The sequence below is a fragment of the Panulirus ornatus genome, chromosome 22 (genome assembly GCF_036320965.1).
Source record: "Panulirus ornatus isolate Po-2019 chromosome 22, ASM3632096v1, whole genome shotgun sequence".
Classification (NCBI taxonomy): domain Eukaryota; kingdom Metazoa; phylum Arthropoda; class Malacostraca; order Decapoda; family Palinuridae; genus Panulirus; species Panulirus ornatus.
The window spans coordinates 13,119,369-13,138,466 of NC_092245.1; the positions used below are offsets into that span (position 1 = coordinate 13,119,369).

At 46.4% G+C, this 19,098-nt stretch overlaps 1 protein-coding gene across 5 annotated transcripts in view; it reads left to right on the plus strand.

Moving 5' to 3' along the window:
• LOC139756560 (rho guanine nucleotide exchange factor 10) overlaps positions 1 to 19,098 on the plus strand; it is a 70,709-nt gene that overhangs the window by 24,488 nt on the left and 27,123 nt on the right. For 4 of the 5 annotated variants that reach the window (XM_071676160.1, XM_071676161.1, XM_071676162.1 and 1 more), the window contains exons 2-3: positions 12,247 to 14,264; positions 14,994 to 15,321. In XM_071676160.1, coding sequence (XP_071532261.1) covers positions 12,554 to 14,264; positions 14,994 to 15,321 — 2,039 coding nt within the window. In that variant the 5' untranslated portion in view covers positions 12,247 to 12,553. Of the gene's footprint in view, positions 1 to 12,246; positions 14,265 to 14,993; positions 15,322 to 16,709; positions 18,363 to 19,098 lie in introns of those variants that run through there. The other variant, XM_071676165.1, reaches the window with a different exon arrangement.

The window sequence follows — 19,098 nt, forward strand, 5'->3', positions numbered from 1 at the left end:
TACAATCCTAATTCCATATATCTTGGTGTTACCTTATAAACTCAGAATCTCCCTTATACCTCAGGCTCAGGGGTGTGAGGAACCAAGATGCTGTGTTAGAGGACCCCAAGTGGAATGTAGGAGGACCCGTTTATGTAAACAAAAAGTTCCTCATACACTTGAAATTCTTTATATCCCAGGGGTACCTTATACATCTTGAATCCCACTTATATACCTGTGTCTCAGGAGTGTAAGGATTCAAGATGATGTATGTGAGGTGGGGGGCTAGACAATATGTAGAGAGGGCTGTTGTGTGTGAATGAGGTAAGAACTCATCGTAATATGCGGTTGTCCTATGCTGGACATCTAGGTTGTCTTCTGCTGCACCTCCAGGTTGTCTTCTGCTGCACCTCCAGGTTGTTTTCTGCTGTACCTCCAAGTTGTCCTCTGCTGTACCTCCAAGTTTTCTTCTGCTGTATATCCTCATAGTTTGAATTGGGTCCAGGTGGTTTGCTTGGGCCTACTTGTGAGGTGTTTCGAAGCTCTGGTAATGTTTGGAGGTTTGTACGTTATAAAGACCCCAACTTGTTCTCGGAAGACTTCTGAAAGTGATGTATATCTTAAGCCTGATTGCTCTACGAAGCAGAGGGTTTCTGTGGATACCTTCGTGTTCTCATTGAAACCCAATTTTTTCTCCGGAGGGGCGAGGAGATGTATGGAGCGGAGGGGCGAGATGTATGGAGTCCTGAGTGTTATTGTAGAATCCTGTGAGTTCTCTGAAGGCCTTTCTTGGCAAGGTCCAGGGGTGTGGTTGGACTCGTGTGGTGGAGATGGAGTGAGACAAAACACAGATGGCTTGAGTCACACTGCACCGTCATATATTGACCCTTCCTCTTTGGATGTTAGTTTTTTTTTTTGCCTTGTCCATATTTTTTTAATCATCATCATCTTCAACATATCCCGTCACCTCCTAACTCTGCCTTGCTTTGTTACATCATGTTATATGCATCCATTATCATCGTTATATGTTTCACCATATCTGTGATGTGCCGTGTGTGTGTGTGTGTGTGTGTGACGCTATTCATCCGTCACCCATCCGTCTGTGTGTGTGCGCGCGACGGGCACCTGGCCTCCTTAAGGAACGTCAATGAGCGGAAATGAAAGATCGAGTGCGGGAATTAGTCTCAGGTGTCCAGGTGGCTCATGCCTAGGCAGTGGTGATGATGGTGCTTTGGCACCACCTGCCTGGGCTGTGTTAGTTATAATAGCACCACCTGCCTGGTCTGTGGTGGTTATGGTAGCACCACCTGCCTGGTCTGTGGTGGTGGTGATGACACAGGCTTGCGTCACCAACACTAGGTCCACCACACAGTGTGCACACCAGGCACGTCAGAGGCTCCACGTCTGAATATTGACGTCTTGCGTCATTTGCTTCAAGCTTTTTCCCCCCCACATGTTGGTCCTCCGCTTAGTCGGAGGGAGGGAGGGTGTGTCTTCTATTTTGAGCTTTAGCTGAAAGCCCCCAGTTAGGCCATAGGTGTTCTCTTGAAGCTTAACCAAGAGACCAGTAGATTTCATCAAGCTGTTACCAGATCGTTGAAATTTAAGCTTCGTTTACCTAGTGGGTATTAGGAAATCTGGAAGCTTAGCTTTAGTAAATGGTAAACCTCAAGCTTCAGAGTTTTATTAAGCTGCCTGTCACTCCTCTGTGGAAATTGGTCATGTCAGTACGGCTGGTGATCCCATAAAAACATTAAAGGCAGACAGTCCTATGAGCAGATCAGATGTTGAGAAGTATAGCCTGTTTTTTTACCACACAGGGATAGCCAGGTCGTTACTATGGAGAGAGGAGGTAGCTTCGTGGACTGAGCCTACGAGGAGAAATCTTCACTTTGCTCCTGTTTGTTGTTCTTAGAAAGTGACAATACAGGAGGGGAAGGTTTACTACGGCAGTACCGTTGTTATCATTTGCCGCCAGCGACGCTCAGGATGTATGTGTGTGTGTGTGTGTGTGTGTGTGTGTGTGTGTGTGTGTGTGTGTGTGTGTGTGTGTGTGTGTGCACAAGTAAGGACATGGTACATATACAGAAGGTTTAGAGACGGGACAACACAACTGTAACTCTGTCTCTCTCCCCCGTAACTCACGGATAGTAATCACACACACACACACACACACACACACACACACACACACACACACACACACAATGTCTGTCGCACATACGATGACGTCGCTAAGCCAGGAGGCCAACTCATGACGTCATTTTTGGCGCACACGTGACGTCACTGCTGTGGTACCTCTTGGTGCAGCTGGACGGTCTGTGGCAGTTGCGGTGGTGGTGTGATGTGGTGATAACACCGCTGTTGCTATGCTTGCGATGCAGGACTGATAGCGTAGAGTCCAGTAATTCGTTAGCTTCTGTAGTTTGACGATCTGGACGTCTCACACGAGTGATTCGGATATGACCCAGAGAGCCAGGCTTATAGTGAAGGGCGCGAAATAGGCACGGCAGAGTCCTTGACCTTAATTTGCATACCGAAATGAAAAAAAAAAGAACTCTACACTGGAACGTTGGATGGGATACAATGAATAGAACAGTTCTGGTTCTATACACTGTTACACGTAAGAAAAAAAAGAGTTTTGTACCTCTTTTAAGTTGTGAGGTTCTTAAGCTCACTGCGGTAACTCATCCCTGTGTCACTCCGGTGTGTGTAGAGCTTGTGGACGAGTGGCTGCAGAGAATATCGACCATCGGTGGACGAGTTACCCATTGAGTTCCCTACCATAGCTGGTCGAATGCCCCTATGGAGTAGAATGCGACCAACTGGAGCAGCAGCTGTTGTTTATGTTGCGTAGGCTTGCGGGTTGCGTCCTCCAATAGCTCGCTTTATCATCGTTGCAGGGGAGGCTGTTTGGTCTCAGACCGGTCAGCGGGGTTAGAGGTGAGGCGCTGTAGACCGTCAACATGATTAAGGATAAGGAAGTGGGGAGGATATAAAGAAAATGGGTGGATTGGGGGTGGAGGTGTAGGGGAATGAGACGGGGGAACGTATAGGGGTCTCATGGTGAAGGTATTTCTCACGTGTGTGGAATACTTTGTGGATTATTGGGTTTAGAAGTCGAGGAGGAGGAGGAGGAGGAGGAGGGGAAGACGTTGGAAGGTGAAACGAAGGAGAAAGTAGAGAGTGATAAACTGAGGAATATGGTCGGGAGATATGAGGCGAGGTTTGAGGTGGAGCCAGGATGTTCAGGAAGGCCGGAGCAAGTGTATGGTCAAGGGCTTTGTCTCTCTCTCTCCCTTCTGCACCGCACTTGCTAACACACACACACACACACATACACACACGTCCGTAGAGCTGCCATCTCAGCTCACGTCTCGCATTTCTCAGCTGCCAGTATAACTGACGCAGATCTTGTATGTAAACTAAAAAAAAAAAGAAGTATGTTGCGTGCCCGGTAATGGCGCGTTCGCACGCCGCAGAGAGCTGGGATCAGCCTGCGCCCGCTGAGGAAACCCCCCCTTTCCCCCCCACACCCTCCCAGCACCAAGCTACCCCCTCCCCCCAAACCCTCCTTGCCTAGCACCGGAAGTCGGTCCCAGCCCCACCGCCTGCGAAACGAAATTTGCGTGTCCCTGTTAACGCTTATGGCGCCGGGCGACGCAGTGCGTCATGATATTCTCTCATCCTCCGCTGGGGTGCTTGCCAAATGTGGCTTAATAATTCCGTAATCGATGTGAAATTATATCTTGAAATACGCTTGTGTGTGTGTGTGTGTGTGTGCTTTTGCCAGCACGTTCTTGCAAGGGAGACGTGTGGCGGAAGGAGCAGGAGGGTCACAGCTTGGTGGAGACAGAAGCAACCCGAGTCAGCCTTGTCCATGTAATTAAGTTGTGGAACCTTCGTCAGCCAGCCGGACGCCCTGGCCTGACCCATCACCATGACGTGACTGGTTTCTAGAGAACGAACCGGTTCTCGTGCTCACCGTGCTCTGACGACGGTGCCATGGGTTAGATGGGAGGAGGAGGAGGGTGAGGTGTGGTGAGTGGTCAGGTGGTGGTTCGTAGGGGTCGTTAGTGAGGTAGGACCAGCACCAGCACCACCACCAGCAGGAGGAAGACCTCTCCCTGCAGCCAGGATATTGGTCATCAGGACACTGGTGGCGCTGGAGGGCCATCACGACTACCTCTCTCTCTCTCTCTCTCTCTCTCTCTCTCTCTCTCTCTCTCTCTCTCTCTCTCTCTCTCTCTCTCTCTCTCTCTCTCCCCACCTTGCTCGCCACTGTCTCCCTCCTTGACAAGGCATATGACACTCCTCGCGTCGATGTAGGGCGACATAAATACGTGGTATTCCCTTGTTGATGTTGTGAGGTATGACACGTTACACTTCCCTTGTTGATGTTGTGAGGTATGACACGTTACACTTCCCTTTTTGATGTTGTGAGGTACGACACGTTACACTTCCCTTGTTGATGTTGTGAGGTACGACACGTTACACTTCCCTTGTTGATGTTGTGAGGTATGACACGTTACACTCCCTTGTTGATGTTGTGAGGTATGACCTTTGCTCACCTTGATGTAAGATATGATTGGAATCTCATTATCTGCAACTCATTATTTGACTGATGCCAAACCTCATACGACACCTCATTCTTCCCTCATTGATGGGAGGTATGACACGTGTGACATGCTCTATGTGTCACATGACACGATTCATTGATACTGTCGCTTTTGACACGTGAAACATCATTTACGCTACGTGGATAAGATTCTGAGGTATGGCGCATGACATGTCATGACATACGTCATCCTTATTTTTCTTGTGGTAATCCCATGAGCATGACGACCCTCAAACGCGATCAGTACGTCCATGGAGTACGACGGCACGACCCTTCGGCACGACGGTACGACCCTTTAGCAAGACGGTACGTCTTTCCAGCACGTCAGCACGTCCCATGGGTATGCTGACCTCGCCTGTGACCCGACAGCTGTTTATGGCTGAGTGTTTACAATATATACAAGTGAGCTTGTATAATTTTTTTGTTTACCATTTTTTTTTTTTTGTATCTTCCAGTCGATTACGTAAACTGGGGACAGGGGTGTGTAGTGGAGGACTTACGACATTAATCCATTTTGCGTCTTTGATTATGCTGACCTGGATCCTTGTGAAGGATTATATATCACTGAAGAAAGATTGTCTCGCTTTGCATTATGATGTTTCGAGGTTTAGAATATCAATTGTCGCTGGACCTTTCATAGATGTGGTCAGAATGGAGTCTCGAACCTAAACACACACACACACACACACACACACACACACACACACACACACACACAGACACACACTGCAGTGACCAACACAGAAGGTTGATAGTATCATTAAGAAATGGAGGACGAAGCGTTATATCATGACAGTACATGATTTTTCTCGCAAATTATTACGCTTTAGCGGACTTGGTTCCCAGGAGGCCATCATTATGCTCGTGCGTGCGTGAAGCCGAAGCATCTGGGAGACCTGCTCATGAAGCTGCTTTACGTAAGGCGTCGCGCGACAGCTCTCTCGATCCAAACGTAACGTAGTCGTCGGAGTTTCGTGTGATGCGCTTGTGAAGCCTAGTCGACGCGAGAGTGAGGCGTAGTGCATGAAGTGTGTGGGTTAGGCTTGACACGCTTGTGAAGTCTAGTTTGATACACAGGCTTTGAGAGTGAGGGTGTGACTGGGCCTTTGGGAGTCTTCTCTTGATCATCACATTGGCTTAACAACTATGTACTTGTGGCTAGATCTTTAGATATGTGTCATTGTTGAGGCTGTGTGTGTGTGTGTGTGTGTGTTGGACAGAACCTATCTATTTACGATGAGATTTTGCCAAAATGACATTCCTAGTGCGAGAGGAAATATGATCATATGTTTATTAGGAGGACATGCATGCATGCATGCATACTTAAATCTATCCAGGACTCGACACCTCACTTTTCCCAATAAAGAACGCTGAGAAAAACCTAAAATGTAGGACTATATCGTAACTTAACAACGGGAGTTCGAAGCCGTTGAGTTGAGCAGTCCCTTCGAATATTTGAATCATTTATCGACCTACCAGTTGAGCAGGACTCTCTCAACAAGTACCTATAAGTGAACCCGATCTGCCAGGGTATAGCAGGTACGTGCAAGGGACGGTTTAAAGTAGTGACAGATCAGAGTAGCAGCAGTAATAGCTTGGTCTCCACACTGAACTGTGGAGAGGGTGCCGGGTCTCCCGAATCGATGGAGAATGTGCACGTGAGGTACACGCAGACACGCAAGCTCGCACGCAAACATTCTTCATCGTTCTCTCTAGTTCTGCCAGTTTTGAGAGAGAGAGAGAGAGAGAGAGAGAGAGAGAGAGAGAGAGAGAGAGAGAGAGAGAGAGAGAGATTGTGTGTGTGCAAGACGGACTTGTTTACAGACTGACAACAGGTGGGTGTGCATGACTATGTTTACCGTCCCTACTCTTAATGTTGACTTTGGGTGTTTGTCCTGCACCCCTGCAGCTTGGGTAGTGACCAAGCCTCGCCAGGAAAGGCCTCGTGTACCAACCAGACTGTTAGATGCTGCACTTCCCTCAATGATGCTTGCCCTGTTTTGTACAGTTTTGAGCTTTTTCTGGTGTGCCAGCGAGGAACATGCCTAATACTTTCTTCTTTTCCGGATTTTTTCTGATGTTTGGGCATATCTTTCGGTCGTTGGTTAAACAGAATGGTAGTATCAGAGGTGTATGCTATTTCCAGTGGCACCTGTGCTTCCCAGTTGATGTTGTAATGTTCGTTGAGTGAGTGAATGGGTGAGCTGTTCCCGCATGCTATTATTTTTCTAGTTACCTTACGTGCATCTCGCAGTGTGCAGTCAGAAAGGATTTATTATGATTTGTTTGGGTAGGATAGGCCTTAGGCCCTCCAGTATTGTAGTCGCCCTCTAGTATTTTATTTGTTTACAATAGACTAAATGCGGTTTTAAAACCTTTAAAAGTGTGACGATACTTTCAGTTTTTTCTGAGTTGAGAGGGATAGAGACAGACGTTGGTCATTTCGTATCTATTTATGGATTTCTACGGGTTACTATGGTGATGTTAGCAATGCCATGAACACTATTGCTCCCTTGGTGTCAGAAGTCCTCTCTCTAGTGTTCAACTTCTCAATACCGTGGCTGACTCGACAGTTCCTTTGTCATGTTTTCCAAAGGCGAGGCCTTTGGTCACTCACCAATTCTACACACATGATTTCCTGGTATAATCGGGCCACGCTGTATCATATATTCACACCGCGCGGCGAACTGTGGTATCTTCATATATTCCGTTCAAAAGTGTTTGTATTTTTCCTCTGTGAACATTATATTACTTTTGCCGGTGTGCTGGAAGACTTTAATGGATTATCTGTGTTTTGTCTCGTTTGTTGACGAGTTCGTAGACCTATTTCTGGAGGCAACTCTTAAATATTATGATTATTTATACTGCACTCATGTCAGCGCCAGATGTAAGAATTATGAACAGTGGAGGAGAAAGTACGGTACCTTGTGGAACAGCACTTTTAACAATGGATGTTGTAGATCTCCCATGATTTCCCATTACATTTTAGGGTCAGTTTGTGAAGATATTAAAGATTCAACGCAGAATATTGCCATTTAAATGCGGCAGGAATCCTTTTATCTCATTGTCAAAAAGTTCTTCCGCAAGAAGTGTGGTGCAAGAAACACACCTCGTTTGTCCACACTCGTTTCAAGGATCTCTCATCTTAATGGTCAAGTAACTGTGAAAGGCGAGATCGTCGTCCACCTTTGAAGTGTGCTCTCTCTCTCTCTCTCTCTCTCTCTCTCTCTCTCTCTCTCTCTCTCTCTCTCTCTCTCTCTCTCTCTCTCTCTCTCGTGAAAGTTGTTTGGTTCCTAGTAGTCATGTCAGAGTATTTCATGAGACTCGAGCATTTAGACTCAAGATATTAGTGCAGCAACCTTGTTTTCTGTACTTCATGATGCCACCAGTTCTGAGAGTATTGGGAAATCCGTGTTTAATATATATATCTAAAACTGGTGAATGTTCTTTCTTTGTTATTCTTATTTAGAACAGAGTTCTTGAGTCTGATCATGGAGGAGGACATGTAGGCTAGCTAATAAGGCTCTTGGACGACTCCAGATGGAGTGGTGGTGACATATGCTACATGGCAGGGGGAAGCTTCCTTATGAATAATTCTATTGGGTCCTTCGTTCATACGGTACGTACCCCATACTACAGTTTCGGAGGTCTTGTATCCCTCCAGCTGGGTCTGGGACCTTGCCTTACCTTACGTATACCTCACGATGATTTCAGAGGACTTCTACCCCTAAAACTGGGTCTGGGACCTGTCTTACATGCATTATATATACCTTACGATGCAGTCGGAGGTCTTCTACTGTGAGAGCTCCGTCTGAAACCAAGCTTCCATGTTAATCCTCTGTTTCCTTAAGGTGTTAGAAGCCGTGGCCTGCAGGCTTACGTAACCTTAGTATCCCGGCTGGTTTGACACTCTTTTGTTTCATAGGTTATGTCTTGTCCCTTTCTAAGTCTCTTAAATGAACAGTCCGAAGAGTCTCCAGGTATAGACATCACAGCATATTCCAGGTACCCATTTTTTTTTCAACTAACCTCAAAAGTTGAGGATGAAGAGCTGGGTTCTCTGTGAGTCGTCAGCCTCGTCTGGGACTCGACCCTGAGTCCTCAGTATTAGTGGGATGCAACGGTGACCACTACATTAAGGAAGCCAGTGTGCGTGTTGGTCAGTCCATCTGTCCCCTTCTTTGTTTGTCCCATTGCCTCAATCGGGTTGTTTGTTTAGTTGGTGTGTGTGTGTGTGTGTGTGTGTGTGTGTGTGTGTGTGTGTGTGTGTGTGTGTGTGTGTGCCCAGTCGTCCTTGGTGGGGTGTATGATCTCATCATCACCATAACCGGTCCTATGTGTGGTGTTGATGGTGGTGGGAGACGATAGCATGGTGTACTCTTGGAGTCTTTAGACCATACACCAACACCACCACAACGAATAGGACAGTTCGCCACCATCATGTGCGAGGGAGTAAAAGCATTGTAGAGCAACAGTTGGTGCGTATTTCTCTCTCTCTCTCTCTCTCTCTCTCTCTCTCTCTCTCTCTCTCTCTCTCTCTCTCTCTCTCTCTCTCTCTCTCTCTCTCTCTCTCTCTCTCCAGGCGGATCTCTTCCGTGTATGACTGTACGAGTATCAGGTTCGCGTTCGCTGTACTTGCCCTCCCTGTTGGTTACATATTGATGTACCTATCGCGAGGGACATTGATGGCAGACCCGTTACGGAGGCATTGGCAGACTCGTCTCTGTTTCTGTTGGTATAGTTATGTAACTGCCGGTGAGAGAGACATATGCAGGTGTAGGTCCTGCGTTTATGTACTTGCTCTTTGCACATTGATGTGGTGGTTGTTGTTGGCACAGTGATGTAGCTGTTGTTGGCACGTTGATGCAGCTGTTGTTGGCCTAGTTGTATAGAACGGTTGGGTTGTGTTACACCTGTTGAAAGCACGTTTACATCTGTCGTTTGCATTCCATGCACATTGGTGGCACATATGTACCTTCAGTGGGACGGGTATACAGCTGTTGGTCTTAACATGTACGTACTCCTTTTGGTAACTTTGTATATTGGATTCTGATGATGGCGCATTTGTATGCATTTGTGGCCCATATATTTATACTCGCCTGTGACTGCATTTATGGTGCATATATTCATACTTGCTATGACTTCATTTATATCAAAATCCATCGTATTTACGACATCTATATCATTTTCCATCATAATTACATTTATATCAATTTCCATCATGTTTACGACATTTAGATCAATTTCCACCATATTTACGGGTGTTTTTAGTGCCACACAAACTTGAATTAGTCTTGCAGCACCTTCACTCCTCGCTGGTGTTCTTACACAATAAAAGTTAATGGTTGTCATTTTTATTTGCTTATTTTCGTTTTCTTTTCGCCTTCTGTTTTATTATGGCTTTTCTTTGTTCCGATGACCTTCAGCACTTTTCGCTTGTTTTTCCAAGTCTTGCTTTTATCGTGTTATTTCTACACCGTTTTCCTCATTTTCTTTCATGGCACTTGTTTCCTGACGTATGACCCCCCCCCCCCCCTTCCCCTGGCGTTCCTCTTGATCGTGTTACCTGTGTCTTCCAGCCCCCCGCATTCACACTAGGGGGGATGGGTGATGGTGGGTGGAGAATGAGTGTGTCGGGGGGTGTTTGGGGGGGGGGAGGGAATTGGGAGTGTAGCCCAGTAAGAATGACATCAGCGACGGTTCTGACTCCTACCCAAGACCACTCTCTCTCTCTCTCTCTCTCTCTCTCTCTCTCTCTCTCTCTCTCTCTCTCTCTCTCTCTCTCTCTCTCTTCAGCCTTGTCGTATATACTCGTAAGTAGTGTCTCTCAAAATCTTTTTAAGTGTTCGTAAGTAAATATTTTTAAGTGTTCGTAAGTACTTTTCATTATGTCGTAAGTGCTGGAGTGTCTCATTCTCTCTCTCTCTCTCTCTCTCTCTCTCTCTCTCTCTCTCTCTCTCTCTCTCTCTCTCTCTCTCTCTCTCTCTGTATTCTTCTTTTTTGCTTGTCGATATATTGTATTGTTCTCTCAATTTTTAGAGTCGTAAGTAAATATATTTAAGCGTTCGAAGTCTGGTTAAGGTAGCGAAGTGCTGGAGTCCTCTTCTGCTCTTCTCTCCTCCTCTCCTCTCTCTCTCTCTCTCTCTCTCTCTCTCTCTCTCTCTCTCTCTCTGTGTGTGTGTGTGTGTGTGTGTGTGTGTGTATTGTTGCTGTTTTTGCTTGAATCATATTTTTTGTTTGCTCATTTCTTAGAGTACCACGGGCAGTAAATATGCCATTGAGGAGCCGCCTGTCGAAGTCTGGCGTAAGGTGGAGAAATGTCATCCTTTGCTGGATGATGAAAACCCACTCGCCTCCGTCCCACCCTCCCTTCCTCCTCCTCCCTCCCAAGACTTGTCGTCCTTGGGGCCGTCCGTATCTGTCTCCTCTTCACTATGGTACCATAGGTAGGAGCCAGCCAGCCAGCCAGCGGGTGGGCCCCTCATCGAGAGGAAGGATATTATTGCTTTTATAATCATGTGCTCAAGGCTGGACCACTGATGGGCTAATTTTTCGATTAACTGAGAATGATAAGGCGAGGCTGTGGTCGGTGGGGTGCTGTCTTTACTAGCGTTGTTCCCTTACAGCGTTCTCTCTTACCAGCTGTTATTTTTCTTAGCTAATTCATTCTTGCGAGTTTGTTGTCCTTCTGGCGTTCTTTCTTAACGACGTTCTCGCGTACCAGCGTTGATTTTTTTTTTTTTGCCAACACTCTTTCCAACCTGCGTATAAAGACTTTCATGCTAACGTTCTCTCAAGTTTATCATCATGATCACTCCGAGCGGTGGGGTAATAATATTTTTTTTCCTTCATTTTCATGACATTAATTGCAGTTCTGAAATTTGAAATCTTGACAGTGAGTATGTGTGAGGAACTACATATATATCGTAAGTATTTTTATCTCTTGTGTGACTCTATCTGAATTGTTTTGTTTGGGAGGGCGTTGTGATACAGTGTTATGCTGTTTTCGTCTTTATATGATTGTGATCGGTATTAAAATCGATAGTAATCGGTATGAAAATAGATTGTGGTAATTTCGATATGGAATTGTATGTAAATAGATTGTGGTGATTATTATAATAGATATTGATGGATAATAAACTTTCTCTGAGGGTAGATACGACTCGGTTGTGACAAGTTAACACATGTTCATGATAACGGCAATGGTTGGTATGATGTTTATTTATGTGTTAAAGACTCAATACACTCCCGAATTGGGCCTGTGACCCATGACGTCACACGTCGTGACCTTTGTCATCCTTCACTAGTTTACAGTCTTCCTGCTCCCTCACTCTTACGACCAACTCCCTCCCATCTATATTATTTTTTTTTACCTCGTCTTTTTTCTTAATTAGTATGAACTTCACGGCGACGCAAATAGTTAAAGATTTTGTGACCGTGCCAAGTTCCTTGGGCAAGACAGTGCTACAGTCGCGAGGTGGAGGTGGGGAAAAAAAAGAGGTGTTGAGGGTAGTGGAGTTTCGGCTTTATTGCCAGTCTCGCATCGTCATCGTTTGGATTTCATGTATATACATTTCTTCCCATGCGTGATGGTGGTAGTGAAGGGAAAAAAATATAGAAGGATAATTGTCAAATTCTTTCTCTTTCAGATATCAGGTATTCACAAAGTGTCAGATGTGATACAGGAAACATACATAGAGATTTGGAAATATCTTTATCTTTTGTATGTTGCAACACAAGACTGAGTGAAAATAGAACTTATTGGTTTCCCTTAGACTCGAGTGTGTAGTGCTGGGAGGACGAAGATAGTGACCATCAGTGTGTAAGAATGATCGAGGAATTGTGACACAGCAAGATCCGTGTGTGTGTGTGTGTGTGTTCCTTTGGGAGCAACATGTGGTTGGAGACGATGGTTTCTCCCGCGTGTGACTGAGAAGGGGCGTCTTGCTCCCGCAGATGGAGACGGAGATGAAGACTGCCATCAGTAGAGAGCTTGGCGAGGAACACCAGCTTGAAGAAGATATAGCGGAGCTCCCTGTGGCGTCCTTTGAGGGAGACGATGAGGAGAAGTTCCCTGGGATGTGTTCGGGTCCTCTCACTATGTTTGTAGACGGTAGCGAGAAGTCCTCGTCGGTCCAGCTACCTCGGGAAGATCCCCAGCAGTCGGGGCTCGATCTGCCGGTAACTTCGGCCAACGATGACAACAACAATCATCCTGAAAGGGTGTTGCCTCCCCCGTCTGAGGATCCAACGCTCGGGAAGGGAGAAGCTGCTGGGAAGACTGTGCTTAACCCGGCCCACGGGGCTGTAGACCAGCCAGATGCCAGTGTTGCGTGCTCTAAGGAACAGGATGAGGGCGTCACCGACCTGATGGCGGCCATATGTCGCGTCTTGCCGGAGCTCTCTCAGGCCTTGAACCCCGCGGGTGTGAGGCGGCGCCACTCCGCCACAGTCATGTTGACCGAGGGAGGAGAGTCCCAGGGGCTGGCTTCACAGGCCCAGGGGGGTAAGTGGTACTGCCCCGAGGACACGCCCTCCCAGCCACGCCCTTTATCCGAGGACCTCGCTCTCTCCCAACCTTACAGTATGCCACATACGATACCCACAGACACAGTTAACCTCTTTTGTATCGCGGGGAAGGATAATTTGTACGGAAACTTCCCTGTTCTGGACCCTCAGGTCGATGTTTCCGAGACAGACGGTGAAAAATTGCGGCCCTGTCACTTTCCTTCGAATTCTGAGGTGAGGGACGCGTCTGACGGCTCGGAGGGGGGGTTGCGACATGAGCCCATGGGACTTGAAAGGAAAGGGCAAGACTCCAGTCTGCCTAGCGGGACGGAAGGAGGAGGCCCGTTGATAGGGGAACCAGGAACAGTGGTGGGTAGTGGAGGGGAGAAAGACGACCTTGAAGATGGCGAGAAAAGGGAAGTCTCAGGTCAACACGAACCTGCTGGCGACATAAGAGGTGAAGGAGAGAGCGAGAGCCGGGGACAAATAGACGTAGGTCAGGGTGAAGATCAAGGAAAGACCGGAACCGACCCCTGCCCGGATACCTTAATGCGACTCGACGGTGGGGAGGAAACCACTCGCGAGGGACGTGTCGCAGACGCGGCTCCGACCAGGACCTCTGGGACGGGAGACCAAAATACCGAAGCTCAAGAAAACCAGATTGTCGGGCCGGAAACCAGGCAAGACACACAGATGTCTAAAGCTGGCGAGGATGGGGAACCATACTACGCTACAGTGAGGAAAGGCCCACCAATACCCGTGGCTCAGGACGAGGGGAAAGTCCTGAACAGTCAACCCACGGGATTTGGAGAGCAGACCAACGACAGTGCCAAAGACGTGGTTGTGCCGACCGCTACCGAACATGTTTACGAGTGTCCGTGCGAGGTAGAGGAGGTTGTAGAAAGTTGTAGTGTGGCTGAGGACGCCTGTAGAGAGGACGTCACTCGCCACCCGACCAATCCAGACGACGCTATGACCGTCAGCGACAAGACCGAGTGCCGCAGTAGGTCAGATATTGGCGATAACCGACCCAGGGCTCCGGAGCCTATCTACGAAAGCATCGACGATAGAAACGTCAGAGGCAACGATAAGAGTGAAAGAAACGACGATAAAAATGAAAGAGGCGACGATAGAAATGAGAGAAACGGCCAGGATTGTGGTAAGACCGAAGGGCCTCAAGTGTGTCATTCAAAGGTGGTGGTGATGATGCTACTACTGCTGCTGCTGCTTCGTGGCTTGGTGGTGGGCGATGTGCATGTTGGCAGACCTGTGCTCCTCCTCCTGCTCATGCTATGGCAACACTTTTTTGTTTCATTTATCCATAACATTTATCGTCATGCTGCTGACCTTGGGTTCTAATTTTTTTATGCTGCGGTGATGGGTCTTTTAAACTTTCATTTCTATCCATTAAATTTTGTTTTAATTACTACTCAATTAATCAATGTAATCTTTTTTTTTCGTCATTGTGGTGCAGATAAATGTGTATACATACATGCTGGACCTTGAGGTAGGCGCCACGGGTCTGTTTCTAGTGTCTCACTAACTCCACCTACGCGGCGCTGATAAGGCTTTATGAAGATGACTAGTCTTGGTAGTGTTATTCCTGATGACTTCAACACCTCTCACATCTGCCCCCAAACCCCCATCTTTTCCCCCTTTTTTTCAGGCACACGATTGTGTGTTGGTGGTTTAAGACTTTGTCTCTCACGAGATCGTTTTACCCGTAATCGATACCTCCAAGGTCTAGCATGTGTGTACTAACTGTGTTAAATTACTATTATGTATACAACATGTTGCTTCTTTAGGCCCCTTAAAGGGTCCTGGTTGTAGGAGTAATCGTAGCGTATATAGTAAGGCGTCACTAATGGATGTCTTTTGTTTTCTGCAGATTCGCGGTCGAGCAGATCGAGTCGGTCGAGCCGGTCGAGCACACTGAGCGGCCCTTGGTGTGAGGACCGCATTTACGAGGACATCTCCGATCTTGGCAGTGGTGGTGGTGGCGGCGGTGGCAGTGTCGGGGGTGGAAGTGGAGGTGGTGGCAGCGGCGGTGGTGGCAGCGGTGGTGGTGGCAGTGAAGAGACGTGGGTTTCACGCCGTCTTCACGTCCACCGTCAGCTCTCGTCCTCAGACTCGTGGGGCTCAGAAGACTTCGAGTCGTACTCCAGCAACGAGGAGGAGAACGGCGGGGGCGGATCAGTCAAGACACAGGCACCAAAGTGAGTCCCTAGATCCTCCTGGCCCTCAGATCCTCAGTCTGTCCTGTGAGCCGTATTGGCAACTTTCCTTTCATGCTCTTAAAATCTCATTCCTCTTACCACAGGAAGTCTTGCACATGTTTTACTGTACTTTACGCAACATAGAACATCACAGACCAAGGCAAAGTTGTACTTGTTGATACAGCAGAACTGGTGAATCATTGCTGATGGCGAATTTGTCTGCTATTATATATATATATATATATATATATATATATATATATATATATATACTGAGAAAAACTTGGCCGCTGTCAGTATGGGTCCACTTCACAGCCAACTCCGAACTTCCGTAATGGTGTGTGTATAGCCCCTTTTTTTTTTTCTTTTTATCAATCTGTTATTGCCTTTTCCGTTTGTCCTACACAAACCCATGGTGATTCCAGAGCAGCTTTTAGAACTAGAGGAAGCGGTTGAAGGAGAGAAGTAAAGAAAAGGAGAAGAAAAGGAAAGAATGCCATAAGCGTAGCGCCTTCGTTCCCAAGTAATAATGTTTATGAACATTGCCTGAGGGTTTTATAGCTGCTGTATCTCCGTCGTTGTCATTTACTGTCATCACTCATTATCTCAAGTATTTCCTGTCAGACAACTGTAGCTTTTCAGAATTGCTTCCTTCTTTGGTAGTTCCTGAAGGAGAGAGAGGCTTATATACATTTTTGTCTTCAAGAAAAATGCTAGTACACCATTATCAGAATAAAAGGTTAAAAGAAAAAAATAGTGTCGTCTTGAAAGTTAGACATAGAAATAATCGGGGTTGTCAGCCATAGATCGTCTCTGGTACATTAAGCTTTGTTTTCGAAGAGTGAAGTTTTGAAGTGCCCCTGATTGGTTGGAGTTGGGAAGTCGGAAGCGAGTGACTCTCACTTCCCATTGGGACGAGACGAAGCGAAACGGTTGTATTATGTATTCGTCAATGTTTATTATGTATTCGTCAATGTTCATCAAGATGTTAATAAGCTAGTATACACCTGAATTAGTAGGTTAGTGTCCAGCAGACTTTGACGGGCGAGTTATTCATTGGATTTGGAAAAGAGAGTATGAACGAATTTAGGTTAATCATCAGACCTACAGAAGTAGCTCATCGAACCTCGGTAGGTTAGACCTCGTCGGTGTCTTATCGATCAGACGTAAAGGCTAGGATGCATCACACTTTAACAATGGTAATGATCGTATTTGACCGAAGTAATGTTTTTTTGTTAAAGTGGTTTTAAACAACCATCTGCTTTAACAATGAGCGATAGTATGTGATCTAATAAAAAAGAATAAACTTGAAGAATAACTGTTATCAGGGAATATCTTATCTAGGCGCCGTCCTCTTGGTGAGGGACTGTGTGATAACAGCAACAGTCATTATGGCGGGCTCTTGGTGGCCGTAGTTGATGTGTTTTGTGCGCTACAGAGAGAGACATGGTTGTTAATGCCCACAGAAAAAGTGTGGCTAATGGCGTCGGAGGCCTTAGCTAGGGCTTAACGGACCTGCGGGTGTTGGTGTTGGTTTTGTGTTGTGTTGGTATATATAGATATATATAACGGTCATGGTGATACCGCTTTCGAGTTTATGTAATGGAGAGTTGGCTTACTTTTCAGTGTGACTGGAAGGACTAGCGAGATGGTTGCATTGTTACCGCTGAAAGAGTGAAAAAAAGATAAGGTTAAACAATGGCGCCACCGGTTTCTCTAGTTCGAAAGTTAAGCTCGGGGGAAGTTTCTCCGAAACTCCGACCCAGAATCAGACGATCTCAAAGTCTGAACGTCGCAGACGTCAACTCAAGATCATTAGTTCTCAGCCCGTTCAGAGGAAGCCATGGTGGCAGTTATGAAGCTCTGAATGCCCTTGGGGGTGGACTTCAGGAGACGAGCAGTACGCCAGCACACTCGGAAAAGTCCGTTAGTAAGATCAGCCGTAAGGCTGCTCAGCCTTTCACCCTCTTCGGTAAAAAGTTTCATTTCACTCTGGGTAGAAGACCCAACAAAGTGTCAGAGGAAGGTTGCGCTCATGGTGACGCAGTTTATGCTGGAGAGGCTACTGAAAAGTACGGGCGAGATTGTTCGACTGATGATGTGCGACGAGGTGAGTCAGAGCAGCTCCTTCTGCCAAACCAAGCACTTGACTCAGGGCTGTCTCGTCATGCGACAACTGTTATGTCGGATAGAAATAAGGTTGACATTACGCATGATTGTGGAATGAATTCTACAAATAAGTCATCACAATGGTATGTTGATGGTGCGGTTGGAGAAGGAGACACGATGCAGGGTACCGACACGGAAGAGGAATCGTTGGGCGAAGGGAGAGAAAATAGATTGGGTTTAGACGCGAATGACTGTGAGAAACAAGATGACTGGCATGAGAAGGGGAACACAAGTGTTAATGAGGGTCCCCGTAGCCGCACCGTCAGCCAGCTCTTTACCATCAGTGAGGAGTGCGTCGATCACGATTCCTCCTTAGCCTCAAGTCTGATAGATTCCGAGAAGATGGACTCCCAACTTCCCTCACTGTCTGCGACGTCTTTGTCGCCGGTGCTGCTACGGTGTCGCATAACCTCGAGCGATTCTCTCACCACTAAACGCTGGAGTATCGCTGGCTCGGTAGTTCAAAGCTCTCCCGGACTTCAAGAGGTGACTGGAATCTCTTGGAGCGAGGACAGCGTCAGTACCCCTGACTTAGCAACACTGGATCTCAAACACGTGTCAGACGAAAACGATAGATCCTCGGACGAAAATACCTTGCGGGAGTCGACATCCAGTTGCTCGGGTGTGACAGCAGTTCCCGATTCCCCAAACGATTCTGTTTTCGTGGATTCACCTGACTCTGTAGATTTCTCCGAGCATAACCTGACTAGTAACACAAGCCAAAGTATGTTGGACCTACCGCAATGTATGAAAGAGGAAACTCCTGCTAGATCGAGCAAGACCTTAACCATGAACACCCATGAAAGGTCGAGACCAGTGGGGCTCCGACGCAGTGCCAGTCTCAATATTAGTATGCTTGGCAGCAGTGAAAAGTTAGTGGCAGTGCTGAACTGTAATGTTTTAATTTTGTTCCACCTTTATTCTAAATCTGCACACAGTTCGTGCATTTAATGATATGATTTATATTGTTAAATGAACCCTCCACCTTGCTTAAAATTGTATTTAAGCATATGCCATAATGAAGTTCCACTGTGCTTCTTCCTTTTCTGATGAGGGCATTAGATTGCCTGTGCCAGAGGCAAAATCCCTGTAGTTTATGAGTTATTGAACTTTACAGAAAGATTTTCTTGGAAATTGATGGTTAGGAAAAGTACATGTATTCATTATGAATCATTGCTACCAAGTTTTTGTCTTGATGATAATTTATATGTTCAAGTATACACAAATAGAACGTTTCTCTCTTAGTTTGGATGAAAGACTCATAGTAGGTGTGTAGGTGAAGGCAATTATAAATAATACAGTAGATACATTGCACTCAACATGTGAGGTCGATAGGTGGGAACCCAAGGGTCCTCATCTCCATGTAGAAATAGGAGGTACATCATTAATATTAAGGCTTAGGTCTTATATAACGAATGGCCAGAATACTTTTCAACATGACATATACGTTATCACAGTGCATTGATACAAGATACAATGAAGAAGCAAAACCCTCCATTTGCTGCCACTTGTGACTAGAAGAGAGAGATTGATACTATTTCATGTTACTCCATATTGTTGGAGAAGGTTTTGTTTGATTCTTTTATACAATATTAGTGGTTTTACCAA